Raw genomic sequence first — 23,478 nt, forward strand, 5'->3', positions numbered from 1 at the left:
CCCCCCCAGCCCAGCTCTGCCCATGCAGCTGTCCCAGGCCAGCTGTCCAGGCCCCAGCTGCCCGGCGGTGCTGGCTCCCTTTGCCCCAAAGGGTCTGAAGGCTGGCGGCTGGCACTCCTGGATTTTCTGGCCTCTGAGTCAGGGTGAGAACAGTCAGCTTCCAGCTTCCCTCTTCCTCCCGGGGCCCTCCCCTCGCTGGGGTCTTTTGGAGTGGAGGGGGCACAGCATGCCCAAGCATGGTTTGTGTCATTTCAGAAGCACAACTTGTGTTATCGGGGAGACTGTGAAAACTTGGAAACAACCTGTGTGTCCAATCTTAGAGTATCAGTTAAATGCTTTTATGGGATGGCCACATCTGAGACTTTAACCTGGGGCCACTGGGGTTCCTGAATGGGTTTCAGAGGTCCATGAACTCCCAGAAATTATTAGCATCACAAAATGCTAACTACACATGAATTTTTGGGGGGACTCTGTGAGCCCCCAAATGTTAATAAGTACTAATAGGATGGAATCCTATGCAACATGTGAAACTATGAAGAGCATTTTATCAACATATAGAGAGTGAAGATTGTAGAATGAAAAAAACAGGCTAGAAAACACTATACAGAATGAGCCCAATTTTGTTTAGAACCATTTGTTATACACACACACACACACACACACGAATAATAGCTACTAAAACGATGACAGTTTTTAATCTCTGGCGTGAGATACATTTTGCTTGATTTCTGTTTTTCTGTATTTGTTGGGTGTTCTACAATGCATGTTTATTCCCTTTGTAATAAGAAGCTGGGACGCTCAGCCTATTTTCTGAGAAGCCAAAATTCCCCTTCTCACCTTGGCAGACCCCACAACTCCCAGCCCCTAGTCCCAGAGGGAGTCTGTGGAACAAGCACAGGTCTCACCTCTGGGTCTCTGTCAATGGATCACTAACTTCCTGGCCCCCTGACTTCAAACAGAGTCCATCTGTGCAAGTTCCAGAGCCTGGGTCATGGAGGTGAGGGGTGAGGGTCTCCCTCTGTCATTTTGCTCCCACCAGCCCCAGCCCCAGCCCCAGTTCAGTGGCTGATCCGGATCCTAACTGCCAAGCATCAAGTGCCTGGCACACAAGACTGCTCGTGGGACCTCATTTCCTAGCTGTGTGGCTTTGGGCTAGTTGTCTAACCTCTCTGGGCCTCTGCATCCTCTAAGGCAGGGACAGGGTTAGTACCCACCTCCTGGGGTTGCTGCAAGGGCAGACTGAGCTGATCCCCTCACTGGCCTGCCTGCCTTCTCTCTTCCAGGAAGCTCCAGGACTGGCGGGATGGGCTCAGCCTGTATCAAAGTCACCAAATACTTTCTCTTCCTCTTCAACTTGATCTTCTTTGTAAGTATGTCCCATGCCGTCCTGACCACCTCCGAAAAGATTCTCCTCCCAGGGGCATCCCAGCCTGAGCCTTTCCAGAGCCGACCGGGCCGGGGATTGGGGGGATTTGGTGGGTAGGGACTGAGGACGAACTATCTCCAATGGAACCTAGTGGGGGTGGTGAGGAGATTCCCTGCCATTCCTACCTGGTCCTTTGACCAAGCACTGGATTCCTGACCCGGCCTTCCCCTCTCCTAGATCACCCAAAGCCTGGGCTGGCGGTGGGTATGGGGAAGGAGAGGAGAGCCCCTGGGCATCTCCCTGACTCAACAGCAGGAGCTGCTAGAAGAAGCCTCTTAGCATCTCTCTAGTCCTGTCCTGGCCCCCACCCTGCCCATGTGAAGAATTGACCTGTGACAGTTCCAGGCCCCAGTTGCCCCTATCACACCCCCGTCCCTGTCGTGGGAAGGTATCTCCCTGAGCTCTCATAGGGAGAGCAAGAGGGCGCCAGGTGTGGGGCCAGTGAAGGGCACATACCTCCTTCCCCAGACCCACCCCAGCAGATGGGCGATCCAGTTGTCAGCTCTGTGGACATTGACTGCTGGTTTTCCTGGGGCCTCGGTTTTCCTCTCTGGCCTGGCATGGACTGCCTCTTGCCTTGGAGTTGCTGGGATGGTGGGGTGTGTGTGTGAGTGAGAGTGTGTTGTTGGGGGGCAGTGCCCTGGAGAGGACTTCATAGCCTCAGAGTAGTGTTGGGAGCGCTGGCTTCCCTGTGTTGATGGTTTACCCTATGGTGTTAAAAAAAAATCAGGTTGTACAGTAGGATGTTTCTTATGATCCAAAGTTTTAAATGTATGTATTCATTAAAAAGTGAGTATTTTTGAGAGGAGAAGAAAATACCTCAATGTTAATGTTGGGATTCTTGGGAATTTTGATTTTATTCTTTATGCATCTCTGTATTTTCCCAATTTTCTACGGTAGATATTAATTACTTGTTTGGGGAACAGGGGGTTTACATTACAAGTTACATAGTTTATGGGAAGTTTGGGAAATAAACAAGAATCATTCTAAATTCCCCTTCAGGCCAGACATGGTAGGTCTTGTCTGTAATCCCAGTGCTTTGGGAGGCCAAGGCAGGAGGATTGTTTGAGTCCAGGAGTTCTAGACCAGCTTGGGCAACATAGCAAGACCCTGTTTCTCTACCAAAAAAAAAAAAAAAAAAAAGAATTTTAAAAATTCCCCCTTCACAGCTTTAACCCAATGCACAGACATGTACAAATGTGTTCCTGGCACCTGCACACAAGTGTGCATACACGCATACACACACAGGAAGCCCTGGCGCTGCCTGCCTTGCTTTTTTTCCACCCTGGCCCCGGCCCTAGCTCCCTCCTGGAGGACCCTGTGAGGCCCCACTGTGGCTCTGGCCCTCTGCTCATGGCAGCCGGGCCTGGAACCCACCCCAGGCCGGGCTTGGGCTTCCCCAGCTTGGCGGTCAGGTCTCTCCTGGCTGCCCTAGGACTTTGGGAAGCAGCTGCCTGTGCAGGCAAAGCCAAGCTTTTCCTGGCAAGCACTTGGTGTCTGGGCGGAGACCCAGCATAAAGGCCAATGGGCCAGGACTCGGGGGAAGGGGTGCGTGGGCACTGTAGCTCTATCCCTGGGGGCTTTAGGGACTAGAGAGAGGAGCCTGGGCTCTGGCCTAGGAGATCACGGAGCTTGGGTTTCAGGGATAAAGAAACTTTCCTTCATGCAGTGGGGGTTGGGGAGACCCTCATAGAGAAAGGGAGTGGGGTTGGTGGTTTCAGCCAGGGTGGCCCTTTCTGTCCTGCTCGCAGGTTGCCCTGTGGAACCAGGGACTGGAAAAGCTGCTCTCTGGCCAGGGCTTGGCCTCCTTTTGGCTCCTCCAGGGGCTGGCAGGAGTCAGGTGTTAACTGTCTGTGTACTGGGGCCTAGGATGACCCATCAGGATGGTGGAGGGGGGAGGGGCAGCTTGTATGACAGGAGGGTGAGAGTGAAAGAGGAGGGCTGGAGGAGGCAGAACGGGCTTGTTTACTCCTCAGCAAATGTGTATCTGACACCTCAGCATCTTCAGATGTTCAGGGCAGAAGAGCCCTGATTGCTATACTTCCGGAGCTTGTGTCCTAGGGAGCAGTGGGCTTCCATCAAATAACTACTCAAATGCATGAAAAATTGCAGTTGTTGGGGGTACTAGGAACAGATAGGCTCTTTGGAAAGCAGATGAGGCTCTTGGCCTGGTCATGGAGGTCAGCAAAGTCTTCCTGGGGTTCTGGGTGTGGCTTTGGAGAGGGGGATCCTGGCAGCAGGGGCAGCCGGTGCAGGCAGAGTGCACCTCCCCAGGCACAGACCCGGTCAGCCTGCCTCTTTGTTTTATGCACATTGGGAGGGGTTTCGTGGTTGGATTTGTGGTTTGGAAAAATCCCCGTGGCTGCTATGTGTGCTCGCGCCTGCGTGCATGTGCACCTGTATGTCTTTGCCTGTACTCCCTCCGGACTCCAGACTCCCCAGCGCATTGCCACTTTTCTCAGGTCCAAAGGAATGCAGAGGCACTGGTGCTGTGGCTATGCTGGGGAAGGACGCTCACTGCTCTGAGGGTCCTGGCTCCTGATGGGTCCCATCTGGGGATTGGGGAAGGGCTGGGGAGTGATTAACATGGGGCCTGCCCCACAGCTCCAGTCTTGGTTCACAGAGAAAAAGGGGGTGCCATGGTGCCTTGCCCATTCTGGTAGGCTGCCCAGCCTCCTTTCTGGCTCTCTCTGCCACAGCCCCATGGCTAATCCAGCCACATCTGACCATCAGGCTGGGGTCATCAGACCTGCAGAGGGACTGAATGGGTAGCCCCGGGGACTTTGCTCTCTGGGTTCCTCTTGGCAAGCTGAGGAGCCAGCTGAGTAGTGTGGGGTTTTGATCTACTTGGGATTATGTGTGCCAAGAGGGGATTTTCTGTCCTGCTTCCCATTCCCTTTTGGTAGGGGCTGTCCTCCCTCCTGTCCCACCCTGTGAATGTGGGAGGGAATGGGGCAGGGGCTCTGCCCACATGGGTCTGAGATGCAGAGGGAGCAGACGTGGGCCTGAGCACTGGCCCCTGCCTCGCTGTGCTGTGGGGTGCTTGTGGGCTGGGTAGGGTTGCAGGTCTTGGGGAACCAAACTCCCAGGTCCTGGAAAGCCCCCATTTCCCCCAGCTGTGCAAATTAAGGTGGACCCACCTTCCAGCAGACTCTTCTCCTCCCCAGTGTCTCAGGGGCTTTTCTGTCCCGAGACTGGCTTTCTGGGTGAAGGCCCAGGATGGATCCAAAATATCCCTATAGCTCACCTGCCACCATCTGGCTTCCAGTCCCTGATGGATAAAATCAAGGCCTCATATAAAATTCCGTGTGTATAAAATGAGGTCAATTACAAGGCCCGTCTCACTGGGAGAGAGGAGAGGACAGATAATACCTCAGTGATGATTCTGGTGGGAGACACTGGGGGGCAGACGTGGGGTGGTCACCGTGCCTTTGTGGTTGTAGTCATCAGTCACAGTGGTCTTTAAGGTAGCAAGTACAAGGGTAAGGGGAGAGAGGCAACCCCCTACTGAGCCACCTGGGCCCTGGGGCAAAAGGAAACATTGATAATACTGATACTGTCAACATTTTATTTCAAAGTTTAATAGTTCAGTTATCATGGATTTTGGGCCTTAATTTTTTTTTTTTTTTTTTTTTTTTTTTTTTTTTGAGACGGAGTCTCACTCTTGTTGTCCAGGCTGGAGTGCAGTGGCGTGACCTTGGCTCACTGCAACCACCGCTTCCTGAGTTCAAGTGATTCTCCTGCCTCAGCCTCCTGAGTAGCTGGGATTACAGGACCCCATCAACACGCCCAGCTAATTGTATTTTTAGTACAGACGGGGTTTTGCCATGTTGGCCAGGCTGGTCTCAAACTCCTGACCTCAGGTGATCTACCTGCCTGAGTTTTTGGTGCCTCCTCATGTGTTACACCTGAGGCAGGTGTCTCGTGCCTTGGGCCGGTCCTGGCTCTGGTCTTTGATAATGATAGAATGATACTGATGGAGACCCTGTGCCCAGGCCAGCCCCAGGCTCAGGGCTCTATGGCAGCTGCTGGCCTCGGACCTGAGATTATGGGATGATGGCTGAGGTGGGAACCCAGGGCTGTGATACAGGTGGGAGTTTCAACACGGGTCATCCACCAGGTGGGCCCAGTCCAGGCCCCCACTAATGGCCAGCCTTGTGGGTTGACACAGGGCCACCCCCACCTCCAAAGGGAACCTGCATCTTTGCCCAGATGGCAGGCACTTCCCCAGCCTTTGCCAGCTTTGTGGGATGGTGGATCTTGGCTGGGACTCCACCTGGGGAGATGAGCTCAGCCCTGGTAGATGGGAGAGAGGCAGGGAATCCCTGGGCTTGGGATCCTTATTTGTAACACCTCATTCATTTTTTCCTTTTTGTGGGGGGCAGAGTGAGGGGGTCTTGCCCTGTCACCCAGGCTGGAGGGCCATGTCATGAACACAGTTCACTGCAGCCTTGACTTCCCTGGGGCCAAGTGATCCTCTCTTCTCAGCTTCCCCAGTAGCTGGGACTACAGGTATACACCACCACATTGGCTAATTTTTGAAATTTTTTGTAGAATCGAGGTCTCACTGTGTTGCCCAGGCTGGTCTCAAACTCCTGGGCTCAAGTGATCCTCCTGCCTGGGCCTCACAAAGTGTTGGGATTACAGGCATGAACCACCGGGCCTGACCTTCATTTCCCTTTCTAGTCCTGCATTTGCGGTTTGGTTCATCAGCTCATTCATTCCCCCAGCCACTTAGCACCCAGTGCTGTAGAGCTGCTGGGGATGCAGAGCTGCCTCCAGCCAGCCCTGCCCTCAGGGAGCTCACAGTTTAGCCAGAGAAACCAACACAGCAGTTAGACCCAGTCGGAATGACTGTTAAGAAGGGTGGGACAGTGGTTGCTGCAGAATGGGGGCACCCGAGTCTGCCTGAGGGGGTCAGAGAAGGCTCCTGTGGCAGGTGACCCCGTTGTTCAGACCTGGGGATGAGTTGGGCTTTGATGTTCAAGTCCACGGAGGGTCCTCCTCAGAGCCTTTCTTGTTTGGGAAGCTCCCAGGCCCTGAACTGGGTGGAGTCGGGGGGATGAGCTGAGAAAAGAGCCAGGAGATGTGGCAGGAAGGGTGCCCCTGGCAGGAGGCTGCACCAGGAGGCTCGGCTGAATCACACATGGTGGAGGGGGGCAAGATGGGAGGCAGGAGGGATTCCCTATCCAGGGTCCTGGTGTCTGGCTTGCTGCGATGTGGTACCTGAGGCCATCTGGACATCTCTGGGCTGGAGAAGGGTGGATGTGGTGCCCTCTGTGGCCCCCTGCCCTGCCCATCCTGACTTGGGTTCCAGGGACAGCTGGCAGGGGGAGGGCTATCTGCTCTTGGCTTCCCATTAACTGCTCCCTTCTCCTTCCAGATCCTGGGCGCAGTGATCCTGGGCTTCGGGGTGTGGATCCTGGCCGACAAGAGCAGTTTCATCTCTGTCCTGCGTAAGGACCCCTCAGCTTCCCCAGACCCAGGCCCACTGAAGAGGGGAGGGCCAGGGCGCAGATACAGCTGCTCCCATAAGTGCTTCGGCTTCAATGCCTGTTGCTTTTCCCGCTGACCTCAGGGATGTGGCGAGGTCCTGCTGCCCACCACTGCCCATGGCTCCCTCTGCAGGGGTTTCCAAAAGGAATTTTCTCTTCTTCCCCGAACAAAGCTGCTGTTGTCTGGGGGAACACTGGGGATGAGGGAGGCTTGTTTTCCCTTCCTGGCCCCTTCCCTTGGCCCTGACCTTAGGAAAGCCTCTTACATTCTCTGTCTCGTCACTTGCCCATCCAGCAGAATGTAGGCAACAGCCCCTCCCATTTCACAGGGATGTAGGAAAGATAGTCAGGGGCTGATGAGGCACCTGCTATGAGTGGTGCTTCGCTATAAGCCTGGCAGCACCTAGATGGGTCAGGTGTGTGCACAGATGAGGAAGGTTCCAGGCACAGTCACCAATTATCAGGCTCCTCATGTGCCAGGCAGTTTGCACCGATAAACTGTCTTAATCCCACCACAGCCCTGTGAGGTAGATACTGTTCTATTCCCACCTTACCAATGAAGCAACAGAGGCTCAGAGAGGTTAAGTCCCTTGCTGAAGTTCACACAGCTTCTAAATGGTAGGTGTGGGACTCGAACTCCAAGAGCTTTGGTCCTTAATGCAGCACATGGCAGGGTGAGCCACAGTGTGGAAACCCCTTCTCTCACCAGAGGCAGAAGGAAAGGGGCCTAAGGCATTTTTACAGGGATAAGAGCCCTTCTGCGCCCGCTCAGCCTCCTCCAGGAAGCCGTCAGGGCCTGCCACGCTGACTTCTCAGGGTCTCCCTGTGGTGGGAGGGAGGCACAGCGGAAGCCCCCAGGGGACAGCCGTGCCACTCCCCTCGCTGAGTTCGGCCTTGGCTCACTTCTCCCAGCAGCTGCCCAAGGCAGCTGGTTTGGAATGTGGCCCATGACAGCTGCTTGATTTACATAAAGCGGAACCTAGCTAGGATGTGATGATGGAGGGGCCACATCTGTCCCCCTGGCCCCAGGGGCTAGGCCTCCCCTCCAGGAGATGGAAAGCAAGGATGATCTACACTCTAGCCACATCTGATGCACCCCGGGGCTATCAGTCTCATCCCCTTTCACCCTCCATTCTGGGGTTAGGGTGGGTAGGCTACCCGTGCCCCCCACATTCTCCTGGCCTGTGACACACCCTCCTTGGCCCCATTAGGCCCAGCTCTCTACTTCCTGAGTCATGGCCCAACCCAGCAGGCACTGCACCCCAGGGCAAAGTCTAGAGGCCCAGCCTGCCCACCCACATTTCTGCCCTCTGCGCCCTGCCCTGCAACTGGCGCAGTGGGGGGTGAGCCCACTGGGTGGGGAGAGCTTCCTGCATGGCTCTGGCCTCCTCCCTGTTCGGGTCTGAGAATCTCAAGCTGGCCGGACCTTAAAGGTCTACTATCTGCAGGAGGGGGTGCGTTTTACAAATGCTTTGGCCCGAGCCCCACCCACCCCAAGGGACCTGACTCGGTTGGTGTGGGTGGGAGCCTGAGTGCTGGTGTTTTCTAAAAAGTTCCCCAGGTGGATTCCCCAGGCAGCCAGGGTTCAGAAACACTGATCCTCTTGCCTGGTCACTAGGCACTTGTGTAAACTGAGGCCGGGGGTGGGGAAAAATGACTTGCTAATAGTCACAGAGCAGCTGAGGGGCAGAACTGGGGACAGCTCTTTCCCTACTGAGTTGAATCCCTGCTCTGAGTCCATTGGGCTGGGCATTCCTATCCTCATTTTACAGAGGAGGAAATTGAAGCACAGAGAGGTGTAGTAACTTGTTTAAGGGCACACAGCAAGCTGGTAGGGGAGCTGGCTGCAGATGAGGTAGCCTAGCTTCCGAGCCCGTGCCTTGAACCCCTGGACCACATGGCTCTGCAGCCACATGCCACTGGTTAGTACCTTAGTAACAGGAAGCACTTTGCAATGAAGAGCAGACTCGAGCCTGACTGCTGGGGTTCGATTCACGGCGGTGCTGTCCACTAGCTGTGTGACTCTTAGCACATTGCTTCACCTCTCTGTGCCTCCTCACCTATAAAATGAGGATCGTAATAGAGTGCACTTACTGTGGTTATTGTGAGAAATTAAATGAGCCTCTCATTTTTATCTGAAAAGAGTTTGGGACAGCCCCCAGTGAAAAACCCTACATAAGTGATTGTTAGCTAAATTTTATAATACAATTTTAATCCTTTTGCCATCTTCAAGTAGCAGGCTTTAGACCCATTTTACAGAGAAAGAAATAGTAAATGGCTTGCCTAGGGTCAGAGTGTGTTGGCAGCAGAGCTGGGATTAGAATCTACTTTTCTTATCCCTCATCCCTTTCTGTTTGGGCCGCTTCCTTTGGTCCCCTCTAGGCCCAGGAAGACTAAAAGGTGAAATTTTTTTTTTTTTTTTTTTTTTGCCATGCCCTGTGGATGGCCTACCCCAGAGCATACCCTCACCTACTTCCTAAGTCAGCTTGCTCAGATATGGGGTAGGCCTGGGATCCTGGGGGGAGACAGGGAATGGCATCAATGAAATGTTCTGAGATACGGAGACCTCGCAGTTTGTCTGGTCTCCCAGGGGAAGGATCTGAGTTGGGGTCTCAGCCCTGGTCCTTCCCTGCCAGGCACCTTGCAGCCTGCTAGCCTTTCTGAGCCTCAGGGTCCTTGCAGACAAATCAGGATGTGAGTACAGCCACAGAGGGTGGTTGCTGAAATTAGGCAGGATGCTTTGGATAAAGGGCCTTGTTCAGGGCTGGCACACAGTGGCTGTCTGGGCAATGTCAGTTTCTTTTTTCTGGGAGTAATCACTGGGAGGAATTGTTGGAAGCCAAACCCAGGAAGTTTAGGAAAAGTGGAATTGACAGCCTCTCCCTGCCCACACTGATGGCTGGGGCTCAGTGCCAGAAGATCCCCACACTCACCCTGAGGAAGGTGGGGGGCTCCTGTGAGGAACTGGGTGGAGGAAGCCTTGAGAGTAGGGTTGGCCAGGGCTCTTCCTGAGCTCCAGAACATTCTGTCTGTGATCAGGAAGCGGAGCTGAATCCCACAGACTCCCTCCCATCCTCCGGTTTGATAGTTATTCTGTAAGGGCACTAACGCCCCTTGGGGACCAAGATGGGGACCTCGGCCTCTCCAGGATCCCCAGGGAGTCATGGCCAGCCCCAGGCCTGTATTCTCCCTGCTGATGGTCAAGGGGTTGGTCCTGGCTGTGCCTCAGTGCTTAGGGGAGCAGATTAAAAACGCAGGTCCTTGGCCTCCTGCTGGGAGCGTCTTGGTCGGGTTGTAACGGACTCAAGCATCTGCATCCCTAAGAGGCTCCTCTGATCCACACTACTCTCCAGCCTTCTGGAGACGCCAGTACCCTTGCCCTCCAGGTGCGTCCCATGCCCTGGCAGTACAGTGTACCCATGCTGGTGAGTTAGAGATGACATGAGCTTTACCCTGTGTGATGGGTTGGGTGTCTTAGGAAATGTTGGCCAAGTGCCCCTGCAGGACTCCTGACCTCTACCTCCTGGAATGGGCCTGTCCACAGGTAGCTCTAAAGAGGGTCTTAGCCATCAGGCCCATCCCTGTACCTCCTAAGCATCATTTCCTCCCGGGCTTCTTTCTTGCTCTCACTGGTCCATTCTCTCACCTTCTTTCCAATCTTCAAATAACCAAGCTCCTCCTTCCTCAGGCCTTTGCACCTGCTGTGTTCCCTGCCTGGAATGCTTTTCTCACAGATCTTTGCTTGGCTGACTTCTTCATTCATGTCTTGGCTCAAATGTCACTGGCTCAGGCTGGCCTTCGTCGACCCATTCTGACCCTCTCCCAGCCCAGCAGTTCTCTGCAGTTAGCCAGCTTTGGTATCTTCATGGTGCCCAACACAACCAGAAAACCTGTATTGTGTACTTTTTGTCTCCACTCCCCACCCCCAAATGTCAGACCTTGTTAGTCACTCTTCTGCATCCCCAGCAACTGGCACAGTGCCTGGCATGAAGTGGGCACCCAGTAAACATTTCTTGGCCGAATGAACAGGCACCACACCTGTAGCAATACATGTGCCCCGTGCATCAGTGGAAAGAGTGTGGCACTGGAGATTTGCATATTTTCAAATTCCAGCTCAGGCCCTTGCCTGTTCACCTTTCTGAGCCTCAGTTTTTTCATCTGTGAAATGGCCATGCTAGTGCCTGCCAGGCAGGGTGATGTCAGAGTTGGAGACGGCGTGTGGAAAGCCCATGAGGCACAGTGAGTGGGCAAGAAAGGCTGGTGTTTGTTATTACATGGACAAGAAGGAAGGCGGGTTAAAAATCAGCTTGGAATCTTAATGTCAGTGGCCCCTGGAGAACCAGCCAGCCTCTTGTCTGTCAATTCCGCAGATATTCACTGTGCACAGCACCTCACTGCGAGAGGCGCTGTTCGAGCTGGGGGTTCCCTGGGAATAAAGTGAAGCTTCTGCCCTCATGCACCTCAGGTCCTTGGTGGAGGGGGAGAACAGACAATGAGCAAGAAGAATCAGTGAAATGTAGTCTATTCAATCCTGAGAAGCATTACGAAGAAAAAAATAAAGCCGGGAAGGGGCTTAGGCTGGATAAGGGTGTGGATTGCAATTTTACTGGGGGAGGGACACAAGTGGGGATGGGGGTGACCTGGTTCCCTGTTGGGCAGTGAGAAGTCAGCAGGGGAATGCAGCTGACCCCAACACCCTGGCTCCAAAGAGGGGATCCGGAAGAAGACCTGGACGGTTAGGCCAGCTGTTCATACCTGCTGTGCCCACTGATTTTGTACTTAGTGAGTGTGCTTCTTCTTCCCCCTAGAAACCTCCTCCAGCTCGCTTAGGATGGGGGCCTACGTCTTCATCGGCGTGGGGGCAGTCACTATGCTCATGGGCTTCCTGGGCTGCATTGGCGCCGTCAACGAGGTCCGCTGCCTGCTGGGGCTGGTGAGTACGGATCCCTCCGCAGCTGCCTGCCCATTTCCTCTCATCCAGCCGAGTGCAGCCTGACCGCGGCGCTGGCCGTAACATCGGGTGGAGAGCATCTCTCGGGGCACGCAGGCTGGGTGCACCTGGTCGGGGACCCTCAGCTGACTTTGTGCCTGCTCTGTGTCCCCAGTACTTTGCTTTCCTGCTCCTGATCCTCATTGCCCAGGTGACGGCCGGGGCCCTCTTCTACTTCAACATGGGCAAGGTAAGCCCCTCTCTCCCTCCCTCTTCACTGGGCTGGACCAACCATGGGGGTGATTGACTGAGTGTGGGGGATGGACAAGGAACCCCCCCCCCCCAGTTGTCACAGACAGATCCAGTAGGTGTCAGGGACGGCCTCCTGGACAGTATTCCTTGTGATCAAATGGGGGAGCGTTAGAGGAGAAGGCGGCAGGTGTGGGAGTCCCCGCTGGGCCTGGATCTTAGCCTGACCCCCCTGCTTTCTAGCTGTGTGGCCTTGGGCAAGCTGCTTGCCTCTATGTGCCTTTTCCACCATCTGTAAAATGGAAACAATAAGAAAACTGAACTCTCAGAGTGGTTGCAAAGATTATTCGAGATTATCTGAGTGAAACACATAGCACATGGCACCATAAGTACTCAATAAATGTTATTCTTGTTATTATTAAGATACTAGCAACTATTAAATCCATGCCACTCACCCACAAATGAGGTTTAGAAGGAGACCGTTAATAAAAACATCAGTCTTGTGTCCGAGGGGAGATGTTCAGCTTTCAGAAACAGAAAATCAGACTTACAGCGGCTTAAAGTTGAAGGACATCTGTGGTTGACTTGACTGGAAGTCTGGTTTGGAAGCTCAGAGGCCCTGGTTCTGGCTGTTGAGCATCCTCGCTGGGACGGCTTTCCTGCATTATGACACTTACCTCGTGGTTCCAAGATGGCTGCCACAGCACCAGGCACGATGTCTGTGCCGCTGTGGCCGGAAGATGGGGAAGTGGGCAGTGCCAGACATGGCCATCCCTTTTATCAGAAAAGCAAGCCCTTTTATCAGAAAAGGCACAGTGGCTCATGACTGTAATCCCAATACTTAGGGAGGCAGAGGTGGGAGGATTGCTTTGAGACTAGCCTGGGCAACATGGTGAGACCCCATTTCTACAAACAAATTTTTAAAAATGCTAGCCATGGTGGTGTTCACCTGTGGTCCCAGCTACTCAGGAGGCTGAGGCAGGAGGATCCTTGAGGCCAGGAGGTTGAGGCTACAGGGAGCCATGAAACAGAGCTTGGGGCAACAGAGTGAGACCCTGTCTCAAAAAAAAAAAAAAAAAAAAAAAAAAGTCCTCCAACAGACTTCCCCAGACTGGGTTACAAAGCCACCCCTGGTTGCAAAAGAGGCTGAGAATGTGAGTATCCAACTTTCAGACTCTAAAGACAGAGGCACAAGAGAGAAAGGAGCCAAGAATGGCTGTTGGGTGAGCCAGTTAATTGTGAGTCACAGTTATCACGTAAGAAGCACCTACTGTGTGCACGTGGGATCTTCTAGAAACTTTCCATACAGCGTCTTGTCCTCACAATGGCTTTGCAGGGTTTTATGTTGACAGATGGAGAAGCAGATGCTCTGAGATGAAGAGCAATAACAACATAGATAACAGTGACTCTAACACCCACCATCCCTCCAGTTGAGTCCATGCACAGCATATACCAAGTACAGTGTTGACCACGTTACACTCCTCCTCTCGCAGATCCTCACTAGGCCCTCTCAAGGTCGTGGGAGAATCTCCGTCCTGCAGATGAAGGAGTAAGGACAGCCTAGGCTCCCTGACTCCAAGTCCTGAGTTCACCGGTCCCCAGACCCTGCTGCACATGGCCTGTGGCCTAGCAGACCCTTAGGGTCCCTGCTTCCAGTGCCACCAGTTCTTGTCCACCAGGGAGGGTGGCGGAGCCGGCAGCCAGATAGGCTCCTGCCTTTCACCACTTGAAGGTCAAGTTGCCTGAGATCCCTCTTGGAAGGAAACTGAGAAAACACTATACCAACATCAACATCAACAAATAACATTTAATAGAACTTAGAACTTAATGGAACTTCACAAGACAAGATACTCTTGGTAGCTAAGGGCTAACTTAGGCACTGAGCTTCCTGGCAGTCAAGGCAAAAGTGGAAAATAGTGGATTTTGTAGATGAAAAGCAGCTTGTTTGGCTGTGAGACAGGAAGCCAGCAGTTAAGGGAGGGAAATTCCTTTCCCAGAAAAATGGTCATGGGGTCAGGTCTTCATTTCTGTCCTATGGCACTGAGCTTCTTTAGGACCTAGTTAGTGATATAATCAGGGTGGATTAGAACCAGGCCCCAGTGAGCCGGTTTCTATGACTCAGAAGCTGGTCGCCTCTGCAGGGATCTTGGGCAGTCCACCCTATGTGATTCACCATCTCACAGTAATAAATATGGCCCACCGGGTTGGCACCAACCACATGCCAGGAGCTGAGCTAGAAAAGTGAGCTGCAATACATGTTCAAATTTACAAACATTTTCCATTTGAAGAAACTGAGGCCCAGGAAAGCAAAGTGACTTTCAGCCACTGACACACACAGCTTGGATGCATCAGAGTGGGGATTTCCATCCTGATGCCTTGGAGTCCAAGGCCCATGGCTCCCTATCCACCACGCTGCCCTCCCGCCGGCTGGGTAACTCTGCTTGGCTGATAATGAGGAGCTTAGCCTCAGAGGTGTCCTATCAGTCCCAGAACAGGACTTGTTTGGAGATTTGGGTTTCCCGACCCCAGCCAAGCTCTGTGCATTGCACCCCCTGCCCCTGTCTTCCCCTTCAGAGTCCACACCCCCTAGTCCCAGCCTGCCTCACCTTAGTCCACCACCATCTTTTCTGGAAGGCAGGGGGAAATTTTCTGGCTTTACTGAAGAAGTTCTGGTGCCACTGTATCGCCCGAATTGGAATGAACAATATATTTTTTTCTTTCGCAACGCATCATAAATCTCAGTGGAAGACTAAACATACTCTTGATGTGTTTATTCTGGCAGACAAGGCTCAGCGTGGGGGTGGGACTTGTTTGAACCTAAGGAAGAGAAAGGCCTTTTGAAAGGAGATAGGGCTCCCGTGCAGGTGGGTGGGAGTGACCCTGCTGTGGTCTCCAGGGCTGCCCTCTGTCCTTCCTGCCCCTGTCACCCGCAGCCACTCTTCTCAGGGCAGCGATGGGGAGGTTGGGGACCTTGGCATGGCCTGTCAACTCTGGAGCCTTGGGTTCTGCTTCTATAAATTGAGAATAAATCTGCCTCTCCCTGCTCTACCACCCAGGTTGAAGTGAACACAGACTGTGACACTTCTATGAAAATGCAGAGTGGTGCCCAAGGGTCTTGACTGTGGAACCACTGCTCTGACATTCTGGGCATGCTACTCAGCCTCTCTGTGCCTCAGTTTCCTCATTTGTCAAACTAGTAACAATATAGGCCCACTGTCCCTTCTCTGCAATTCTGAAATCCAAAAAAACACTTTGAAAACCAAAAGTATCATTTGCAACTAATTTGGTGGCAAAATTGAACCTGAACAGAAGCAAGGCTATGTATGGCCTTTGCCTGCCCCATTCGGGCGTCCCTGGGGAAATAGAAATGAGACTCTTTGCAGGCTGCTGCCCCAGCCCCCACTAGTGGGTGTGATCTGTCCCTCCAGGCCCTTTCTAAAATCTGATCCTGTCTCGAGCCGGAGCCCCCGGGGGCTGCCTCGCAGCACTTCAGAGATGAAGAGCACTAACAAACGGGAAGGGCGTCGTGCGGCACTCAGCCGGAGGCTGATGTTGCTGGCATCATTGCCAGTGTTTATTATTATTGCCGCCATTATTCACTTCATGAGGGCCTGGTAAGGGCTCAATAGGTGGCAGCTGTTCCTGCTGCCCTCCTTGTCAGCAGAGCAAGGGCTGCGGGAATGGGGATTTGGGCGTGGTGCTAAGATCCTCATCTGCTTGTTTATCCAGCCTCTGGTGAGCAGAGCCCAGCTCTGGGATTCAGGGGCCCTGTGTTTTAGTGTGGGCTCTGCCGCTGATTGCTGTGTGGCTTCGGATAAGTTACCCAGACTCTCTGATCCACAGGCGAGCTCTTGGGCCATGCCCAGTGCAGGCAGTCAGGGATTCTGACTTGTTCTCTCTAGACAGTGGAGGTGGGAAGAGTGAGAAGGAAGCGAATGCAGTTTGCCCTTTCCTGTGGTGTGCGGGTGCTGAGCTGGGTGCACTTGGCAGGCCATACCTGTGCCAGGGAGGCCCCTGAAGCTCTGAGAGCTGTCACGCTCAAGCAGAAGACATTGGAGGGGAAGGGGCTCACTTGGCCTGGCTGGGAGCCAGAGGTGGGGGCTGTGACAGTGGCAGTGGCTGGCCAGACGACTCCCCAGAGATGTTGGTCAGGGGAACTGTGACTTCCTTCTTGTCCTCCTTGCTCTCACCCTGAAAGCCCCAAATTGTTGGTGCGCACATACCCTCATGTGTGAGACACAGGTGGCGAGACAGGTTCCTAGGGGACAGTGTGGTTCTCTGTGAACTGTCTGCTTGCTGAATTAGAACTTCCTGATTCTCTGGCTTGGGGTTCTCTTGCGATGGGGCAGAGGGAGGAAGAGCAGCTGGAGCCTGGGACAGGGAGAGGTGACCTTTCTCTCCCCTGTTGAGAAGGGAATGGAGGAGTCCAGGCTACCCCTCTGGAAAGGGATTATGGAAAGACACTTGGGCTAGAATCTCTGAAGCACACGCTGATCACTGGCTCTGCATTCTGGGGTAGCTAATCATGTGGATTGCAGCTGGACTTGCAGGAAAGATGCAGGAAGCGCCCTCATTTCCTATCAGGGTACTAGGATGCAGCCTCTGAGCTGGTGTATCTGTATTCTAGCAAAGCATTTGCCAACATCTCATGTGGGAAACCTGGAGAGGACAGGAAGATGTGGGTCCAATTCATGCATTTGTACCTCATTATAAGGGGCGATTTCACACCTTAAAGAGCATGGCAAGAGGTCTGCACAGCACCCCAAGGGGCGGGCACAGGAGCCCAAAAAGTTACCCTGGCGATGTAGTCTAGTCTCAAGTATCTGGATGACATGTGTCCTTCGAGAGAGGGATTTGATTTGTTCCTGTGGTCCTAGCTGGGACTTGGGTAGCTGGGAGAGGAGGAGGATGTGAACTAATACAAGTGGGTAGAAGTCATTTGAGCAGAACTTAAATTGTATCAAGAGCCTCTCAACTCCGCAACATGCTATTGTGTGAGGTACTGACTTCCCCATCGCAGGGAGCATTTAAGCAGAGCCTAAAAAAGCATGACTCTAACATTTGGATGATTTGCTGGACGCAAAGGTCTGTCCTAATTCTGACTCTGTGAAAATTCACACTAAAAGAGAAGTCAAAGCTCAGCATTTGGGTGGGACGTGAGTAGAGCCATGCAGAGGACAGCAGGGTCATGGGGAGGCAGTGGGCGGCTTGCCGAGGCTAAGATCCCGGGTCCCTGGAGCTGCACAGATCAAGGTCTGGTCATGTCTCTGCTGCTTTCTATCTATGTGATCTTGGGAAGTTTCTCCAACTCTGAGCCTCATTTTTCTCTTCTGAGAAATGGGGAGGGAGGGAGACAGGGAAGACAGGGCTGGCTTCCTCGGCATTCAACCTATGCAGTCACACAGGATAATCTGCTGTTGCTGTATTGAAATTCTTTTTTTTTTTTTTTTTCTTTTCTTTTTGAGATAGAGTCTTGCTCTGTTGCCCAGGCTGGAGTGCAGTGGGATGATCTCGGCCCACTGCAACCTCCACTTTCTGGGCTCAGGTGATCCTCCTGCCTCAGCCTCCCAAGTAGCTGGGACTACAGGCACACACCACCATGCCCAGCTAATTTTTGTGTTTTTAGTAGCGATGGGGTTTCACCATGTTGGCCAGACTGAACTCAAACTCCTGACCTCAAGTGATCTGCCCATTTCGGCCTCCCAAAGTGTTGGGATTACACGTGTGAGCCACCACGCCCAGCTGAAATTCTTAATAATTTTTAAACAAGGGACCCTGCATTTTTGCTTTGCACTAGGTGTAAATTATGCAGCTGGCCCTGGGCAGGACTCTTTATGGCATGTGACAGTGACTCAACTGAAAGTAGCCAGAGCCAGCAGAAGGCTCAGCTGGATCCCAAAGGCTGCTGCTGTCCCTATTCACCCTTCAGCCCTGCCCTCCTCTGTTGACTCCCTTCTCGGGCAGGCTGTCCCCAGTGGAGCCTGAGGGTAGCCCAGGTCCTCATCCTACCACATTGATGGAAAGAGGGCCGGGTATGTGAGCATGGGTCTCAAGCCCATCTCTGAACCACTTGCCATGCCTGTGATGTGGATGGCACTGAGTGGCAGCCCAGGTCTTTTGCCTGCTTCTGGCATCGAGGGAGTGGGGCCTCCTCAGCTCCATGGAGAAATAGAAGGGTGGTTACATCCAAGGAGTGGGTTTCTGCAGGGCAGGCAGAAACAATGGAGCGGTCCCTGGGGGGATAGAGGGAGCTCATGAATGTCTTCTCCTGCTACCTCCCTGTCCTTTTTGTCTCAGTAGCTACCTGGTTGCCAGGGTGACCTCCCTGCACTCCCAGCACAGGCCTCCTGAGCATCAGCTCCAAGCTGAACCAGCCCCTGTGGCCATGGTCCCCGTGGCCCAGGTGTGTCCCTCAACCACATTCTGGACTGAAAGATGTTGTGGTGTTTCCATGGAAACCACCCATCTAGGTGGAAACCACCCAGCTTCCATCACCTTCTCATTTCAGGGAGCCTGGGAGAGAAACAGGGAAGTCCAGGCTGCTGTGACAACCACGCTGGGGTTTAAACAGAGCCTCAGTGCAACATGTTGTGAGGAAGCTGGGTGGGTGGGGAAGGATGTGGGAGAGGCAGCTTTCTGCACAGATGCTTCTAGAGAGCCCCTCCTTTCCACACCGTGGGGATCACCCACCCACTGGGGTTGAGAGGTGGACCCGAGATGTCAGATCACCTGGCAGACAGCCCCAGCTATGTGACTCAGGCAAACCACTTAGCTTTTCTGGGCCCTGGTTAAAACTGGGTATAGCCGTGTGGTTTAAATGCCAATAAAGCTTAATAGGTAAAAACCTGGGTTCTGAAATCAGCCAAGCCTGTGTGCAAACCTCACTTCTTCCGCATGTTGGCTGTGTGACTTTGGGCAAGTTAATTAACCTCTCTGGGTTTGTTTTCTGCATCTCTATAATGAGGGAATGGGGTGAATACCTAGGCCATAGGTCTGCTGTGAAGATTCAGTTGAGATAATACATTTAAAGTGCTTACCACAGCACCAGGTACATAACAAACATTTGATAAAAGCCACTATTAGTGTTGGGATTAATTACTGACAGGAAAGCTTTGTAAATTGCAGAACTCTGTATAAGGGCTTTTTTTTTTTTTTTTTTTTAAATATTATGCTGAGAGCTTTATTGAGAGAAGGGCAGGGAGCGTCATCAGAGGCTGGTTTCCCAGCATTAATTTTTTTTTTTTTTTTAGATGGAGTCTCGCTCTGTCGCCCAGGCTGGAGTGCAGTGGCGTGATCTCGGCTCACTGCAACCTCCACCTCTTGGGTTCAAGCGATTCTTCTGTCTCAGTCTCCCGAGTAGCTGGGACTACAGGCACCTGCCATCACACCCAGCTAATTTTTAGTATTTTTTTTTAGTAGAGATGGAGTTTCACCATGTTAGCCAGGATGGTCTCGATCTCCTGAGCTCGTAATCTGCCCACCTTGGCCTCCCAAAGTGCTGGAATTACATATGTGAGCCACCGTGGCCAGCCCCAGCATTAATTTAACCAAGGGAGCTGGGTGAGGAGCCAGGGCTGCAGGTCCATCTGCAGGATATGGGTTCTCTGAGCACAGCGTTCATTCAAGGACTGCCCGTGGGGAGCTGCCGGAAGCTCCACCAACAGGGTTCCCTGGGAGTCAGGCTCTGAAACCCCACCTGGAAGTACCTGTCTCATTTCTCCCAGTTCTTCCTTCTCAGGAACCGAGGTGGGAAGGTGTGTGGCCTTCTCCTTGGCATCCCTGCCTTGTAGGGTCCCTCGCCCCCACTGCCATGACCAGTCCAACCATGCATTTGCCCTGAAAGGTCTCTGGGCAAGGTCCATGTGAGAGGCTAGGTGGAGCCAGGCAGGGGCTGGCTCTCGGAGGCTCCCCTCCCACCCAGGCCTGCTTATCGCTGAGGGAGGCCCTGCCCTCAGCGGGCTCTGGGTTTGCCTCCCTTTGCACAACTGACTTATTTAGAAACCCCTTCTCTGCCTGCTTTGTAAATCAGTGTTTTCTCTGTGGGGTTAGCTGAGAGCAGGTGCTGCTCTCCACCACAAGGAGGAACCCTTAATTCCTGAGCAGGGTGAGGACCAGCATGGGCAAGATGTAGATTTGGGCCAGGAGAGGTGTCTCAGGCCTGTAATCCCAGCACATTGGGAGGCTGAGCTGGGTGGATCACTTGAGGTCAGGAGTTCGAGACCAGCCAGGGCAACATGGCGAGACCCTGTCCCTACTAAAAATACAAAAATTAGCCGGGCATGGTGACTCGTGCCTGTAGCCCCAGCTACCTGGGAGGCTGAAGTGAGAGGATTGCTTAACCCCAGGAGGCAGAAGTTGCAGTGAACTGAGATCCTGCCACTGCCCTCTAGCCTGGGTGACAAGGAGACCGTGTCTCAAAAAAACAAAGCAAAACAAAAAAAAAAGTGAGTTTTTTTTGGAACTCTGGGGCAAGTAGCCAGGTCCCAGAAAGGCAACTGACCTCACACTCCGGCTGGCTGGCACTGCTGGCTTGGGGCTTGGGAAGGGGTGAGGGAGGATCTTTTCTGTTTTGTTTTTTGTTGTTGTTGTTTTTGTTTTTTATTTTTTGAGATGGACTCTTACTCTGTCGCCCAGGCTGGAGTGCAGTGGTGCGATCTCGACTCACTGCAACCTCCACCTCCTGGGTTCAAGCAATTCTCCTGTCTCAGCCTCCTGAGTAGCTGGGATTACAGGCACCCACCACCATGACTACATAGAGGGAGGATCTTTTGACCATATAGTTGATACCGAAGTTCCAGGTTCCCCAGTCTTGGGGCCCCCTCCAGGCATCTACCCTGCTGTCTTGGGGGCCCTGTTTGGAGAGGCTGCACTCTGGTCCTTGGAAGAAGGAAGCTGAACTGGGCTTTCCTCCCTGTCCCTCCTTCTCCCTGAAGCTGCCCTGTGGGAGGTGTAAGGATTCACCAAGAAGTTGCATGGGTCTGGCTCTGGTGCCTGGCAGACCGTGGTGGTTAGGTGTGCATTCAGCATTCACGTACCCCGCACAACTATTCTGTGCCAGGCTTGGCGCTAGCCACGGGGGACCCTGTAGTGAGCGTGCCAGATGTGGTCCCTGCCCCCACGGAGCTGATGTGCTAGTGGAGAGAGATGATAAGCCCTGAAAACCAACAAGCGTGTAACGTCAGTGCTCTAAAGAGAAATACAGCATGCTTTCCCTTGTGGGTTAAGGGAGGCCGGGGAGGGGTGGTTGATTGGTTGGGGGAGAGGGGATGGGGAAGGGCTGATATTTTGTAGAGTGGTCTGGTAAGGCCTTTCTGAGGAGGTGACATTGGAGCAGAGCCCTGAAGGAAGCAGAGGGTGAGCCATGTTAATGTCTAGGGGAAGAGCGTTCCAGGCGATGGGAACAGCAGGTGCAAAGGCCCCAAGGCAGGAGTGTGCCTGGCACAAAGACAGCACGGAAATCTAGTCAGTTGAAGCAGAGGGAGGAAGAACAGAGGACAGAAGGCCTGGGGAGGCAGACAAGTGGTGTAGGACCTCCTAGGCTGTTACGGGGACAATGACGGTGGGAACTGCCCTGGAGGTGGGAGGCCCCTACAGGGTTTTCAGCAGTGACATGAGAATATTGATGTTTACAGGGCCAGGCTGCTGCCAAGCGCCGAAGAGATAGTGGGGCAGGAGTGGTTGGCACTGCCTGCATCCGGCACCCTGGGAGCGCCAGGAAAGTGGCTGGAGCCATGAGTGTGTCCCAGGGTTGCTGAGGGGAACGGGGGGAGGCAGTTTAAGTAGGGGTGACCACAGGTGGGCACAGATTTCAGGAAATCTGACCCTGACCTTTGTCCTTCCCCCTGCAGCTGAAGCAGGAGATGGGCGGCATCGTGACTGAGCTCATTCGAGACTACAACAGCAGTCGCGAGGACAGCCTGCAGGATGCCTGGGACTACGTGCAGGCTCAGGTGAGGTGGGGCGGGGCTGCAGGAGGCTCTCTGGCCTGGGTGTCCCTGCATTTGGGGCTCTGTGCACCCACATGTCTGGGACTGGCATCTGCAGTGCTCGTGTGTGCCTGACAGTTTGTAGGAGAGTGTGCTTCTATGGGGGCAGGGCACCCCAGTTAGCACCACAGCTCCCTGCTCAGGGGGCCCAGAGACTCAGAGGCAGCTTTACAGCTCTGTGCTCCCATTTGTGGCCAGAGAGCATGGGGGCAGTTGTCAGCCCTCTTATCTCAAGCTACACTGGGGAGCGTTGGGAGCTCCACTCTGGGTTTTAGGAAACTGGGTGCCAAGGCTGATATGCTGAGAAGTCCCAGTGAAGGCTGCCTCCGGGGAAGGGCACTAGCTGGGGAGGTGTTGGGGAGCCTTCTAGGGCGAAAGGAGTATTTTAGCCAAATCTTGATACTGGTTTCACCAGTATGTGCACATACGTAAAAATGCACCAAGCTGAATGTGTGCCCATTAGTTCATGTGTATTATACCTCCATTAAAGTGAGAGAGATGGATGGATGGATGGGTGGATGGATGGACGGACGGACTGACCGACTGACCAACAGATAGACTGACCAGGTTCCCAGCCTGTCTCAATAGTGATCCAATGACCACCTGGCTCTCCTTTCTTGTGGTCCCGGATGCTGTATGTGCCCTTGGCTGGGACCTGACATCTCTGTTCTGCAATCCTGTGAGGGCGCAGGACACAGTGGTCACTTAGGGCCTGTTGACACCTCAGGGGAGGGATGTGGAGTATAAAGGGCATGGGCAGCAGGAGAAAGCCTGACTCTGGGGCACCAGGAGAGTTTGCAGAGAGGACACTCCATCTAGGTGACATGGACATGGCCATTTTCTGAGTGGAGGAAGGGGAGAGCGATGTTTTCTGGCCCTGACTGAGGAGATCAGGTGTGGGGGTTGTGGCAGCTGGAAGGCTTGGTGCACACAAGGAAATGTTTTGGTCGCATATGTAGTTTGACCCACAATTGCTGAGACTTTGCTAATTTTAGCAAAGTCTGGATGTCACCAGTGACATAAACCAGTGCCACCTGACAAGGGACCTGGGAGGAGAAGTGGGTCCCTTGGGAGGTGGTAAGCATCTTACCCTGGAAAGTCATTGGCTGGTTCTAGATGATTCTGATGCTGTCAGATGCTGCTTAGGCTGGTGGTAAGTCAGACTCCCAAGGCCTGGGGTGCTAACACTGCCACAGCCGCTAGACCTTTGCTGAGCCTGCCTCCTCATCTATACAATGGGGCTACTGACCCATGCCGTGTGAGATACATTGTTAAAACCTGAAGCACTTAGGCAGCATTTATTATGTGGTATGTTGGTGGTGATGTTTTAGTCACCATGCACATCCATGGAGACACAGGCGGAGGTGGCGTGTGCTGCTGGGGACCAGGTAC

The 23,478-nt window shown here is 53.3% G+C and overlaps 1 protein-coding gene across 10 annotated transcripts in view; it reads left to right on the top strand.

Annotated features, from left to right (window-relative positions):
* Positions 1-23,478, top strand: part of CD82 (CD82 molecule) — a 54,820-nt gene that overhangs the window by 27,784 nt on the left and 3,558 nt on the right. For all 10 annotated transcript variants that reach the window (XM_001159791.8, XM_063783993.1, XM_063783991.1 and 7 more), the window contains 5 exons: positions 1,284-1,366; positions 6,810-6,882; positions 11,730-11,854; positions 12,027-12,101; positions 21,949-22,050. In XM_001159791.8, the coding sequence (XP_001159791.1) occupies positions 1,304-1,366; positions 6,810-6,882; positions 11,730-11,854; positions 12,027-12,101; positions 21,949-22,050 (438 nt within the window). In that variant the 5' untranslated portion in view covers positions 1,284-1,303. The remainder of the gene's footprint in view (positions 1-1,283; positions 1,367-6,809; positions 6,883-11,729; positions 11,855-12,026; positions 12,102-21,948; positions 22,051-23,478) is intronic.

Source organism: Pan troglodytes, chromosome 9 (genome assembly GCF_028858775.2).
Source record: "Pan troglodytes isolate AG18354 chromosome 9, NHGRI_mPanTro3-v2.0_pri, whole genome shotgun sequence".
NCBI classification, from domain to species: Eukaryota; Metazoa; Chordata; class Mammalia; order Primates; family Hominidae; genus Pan; species Pan troglodytes.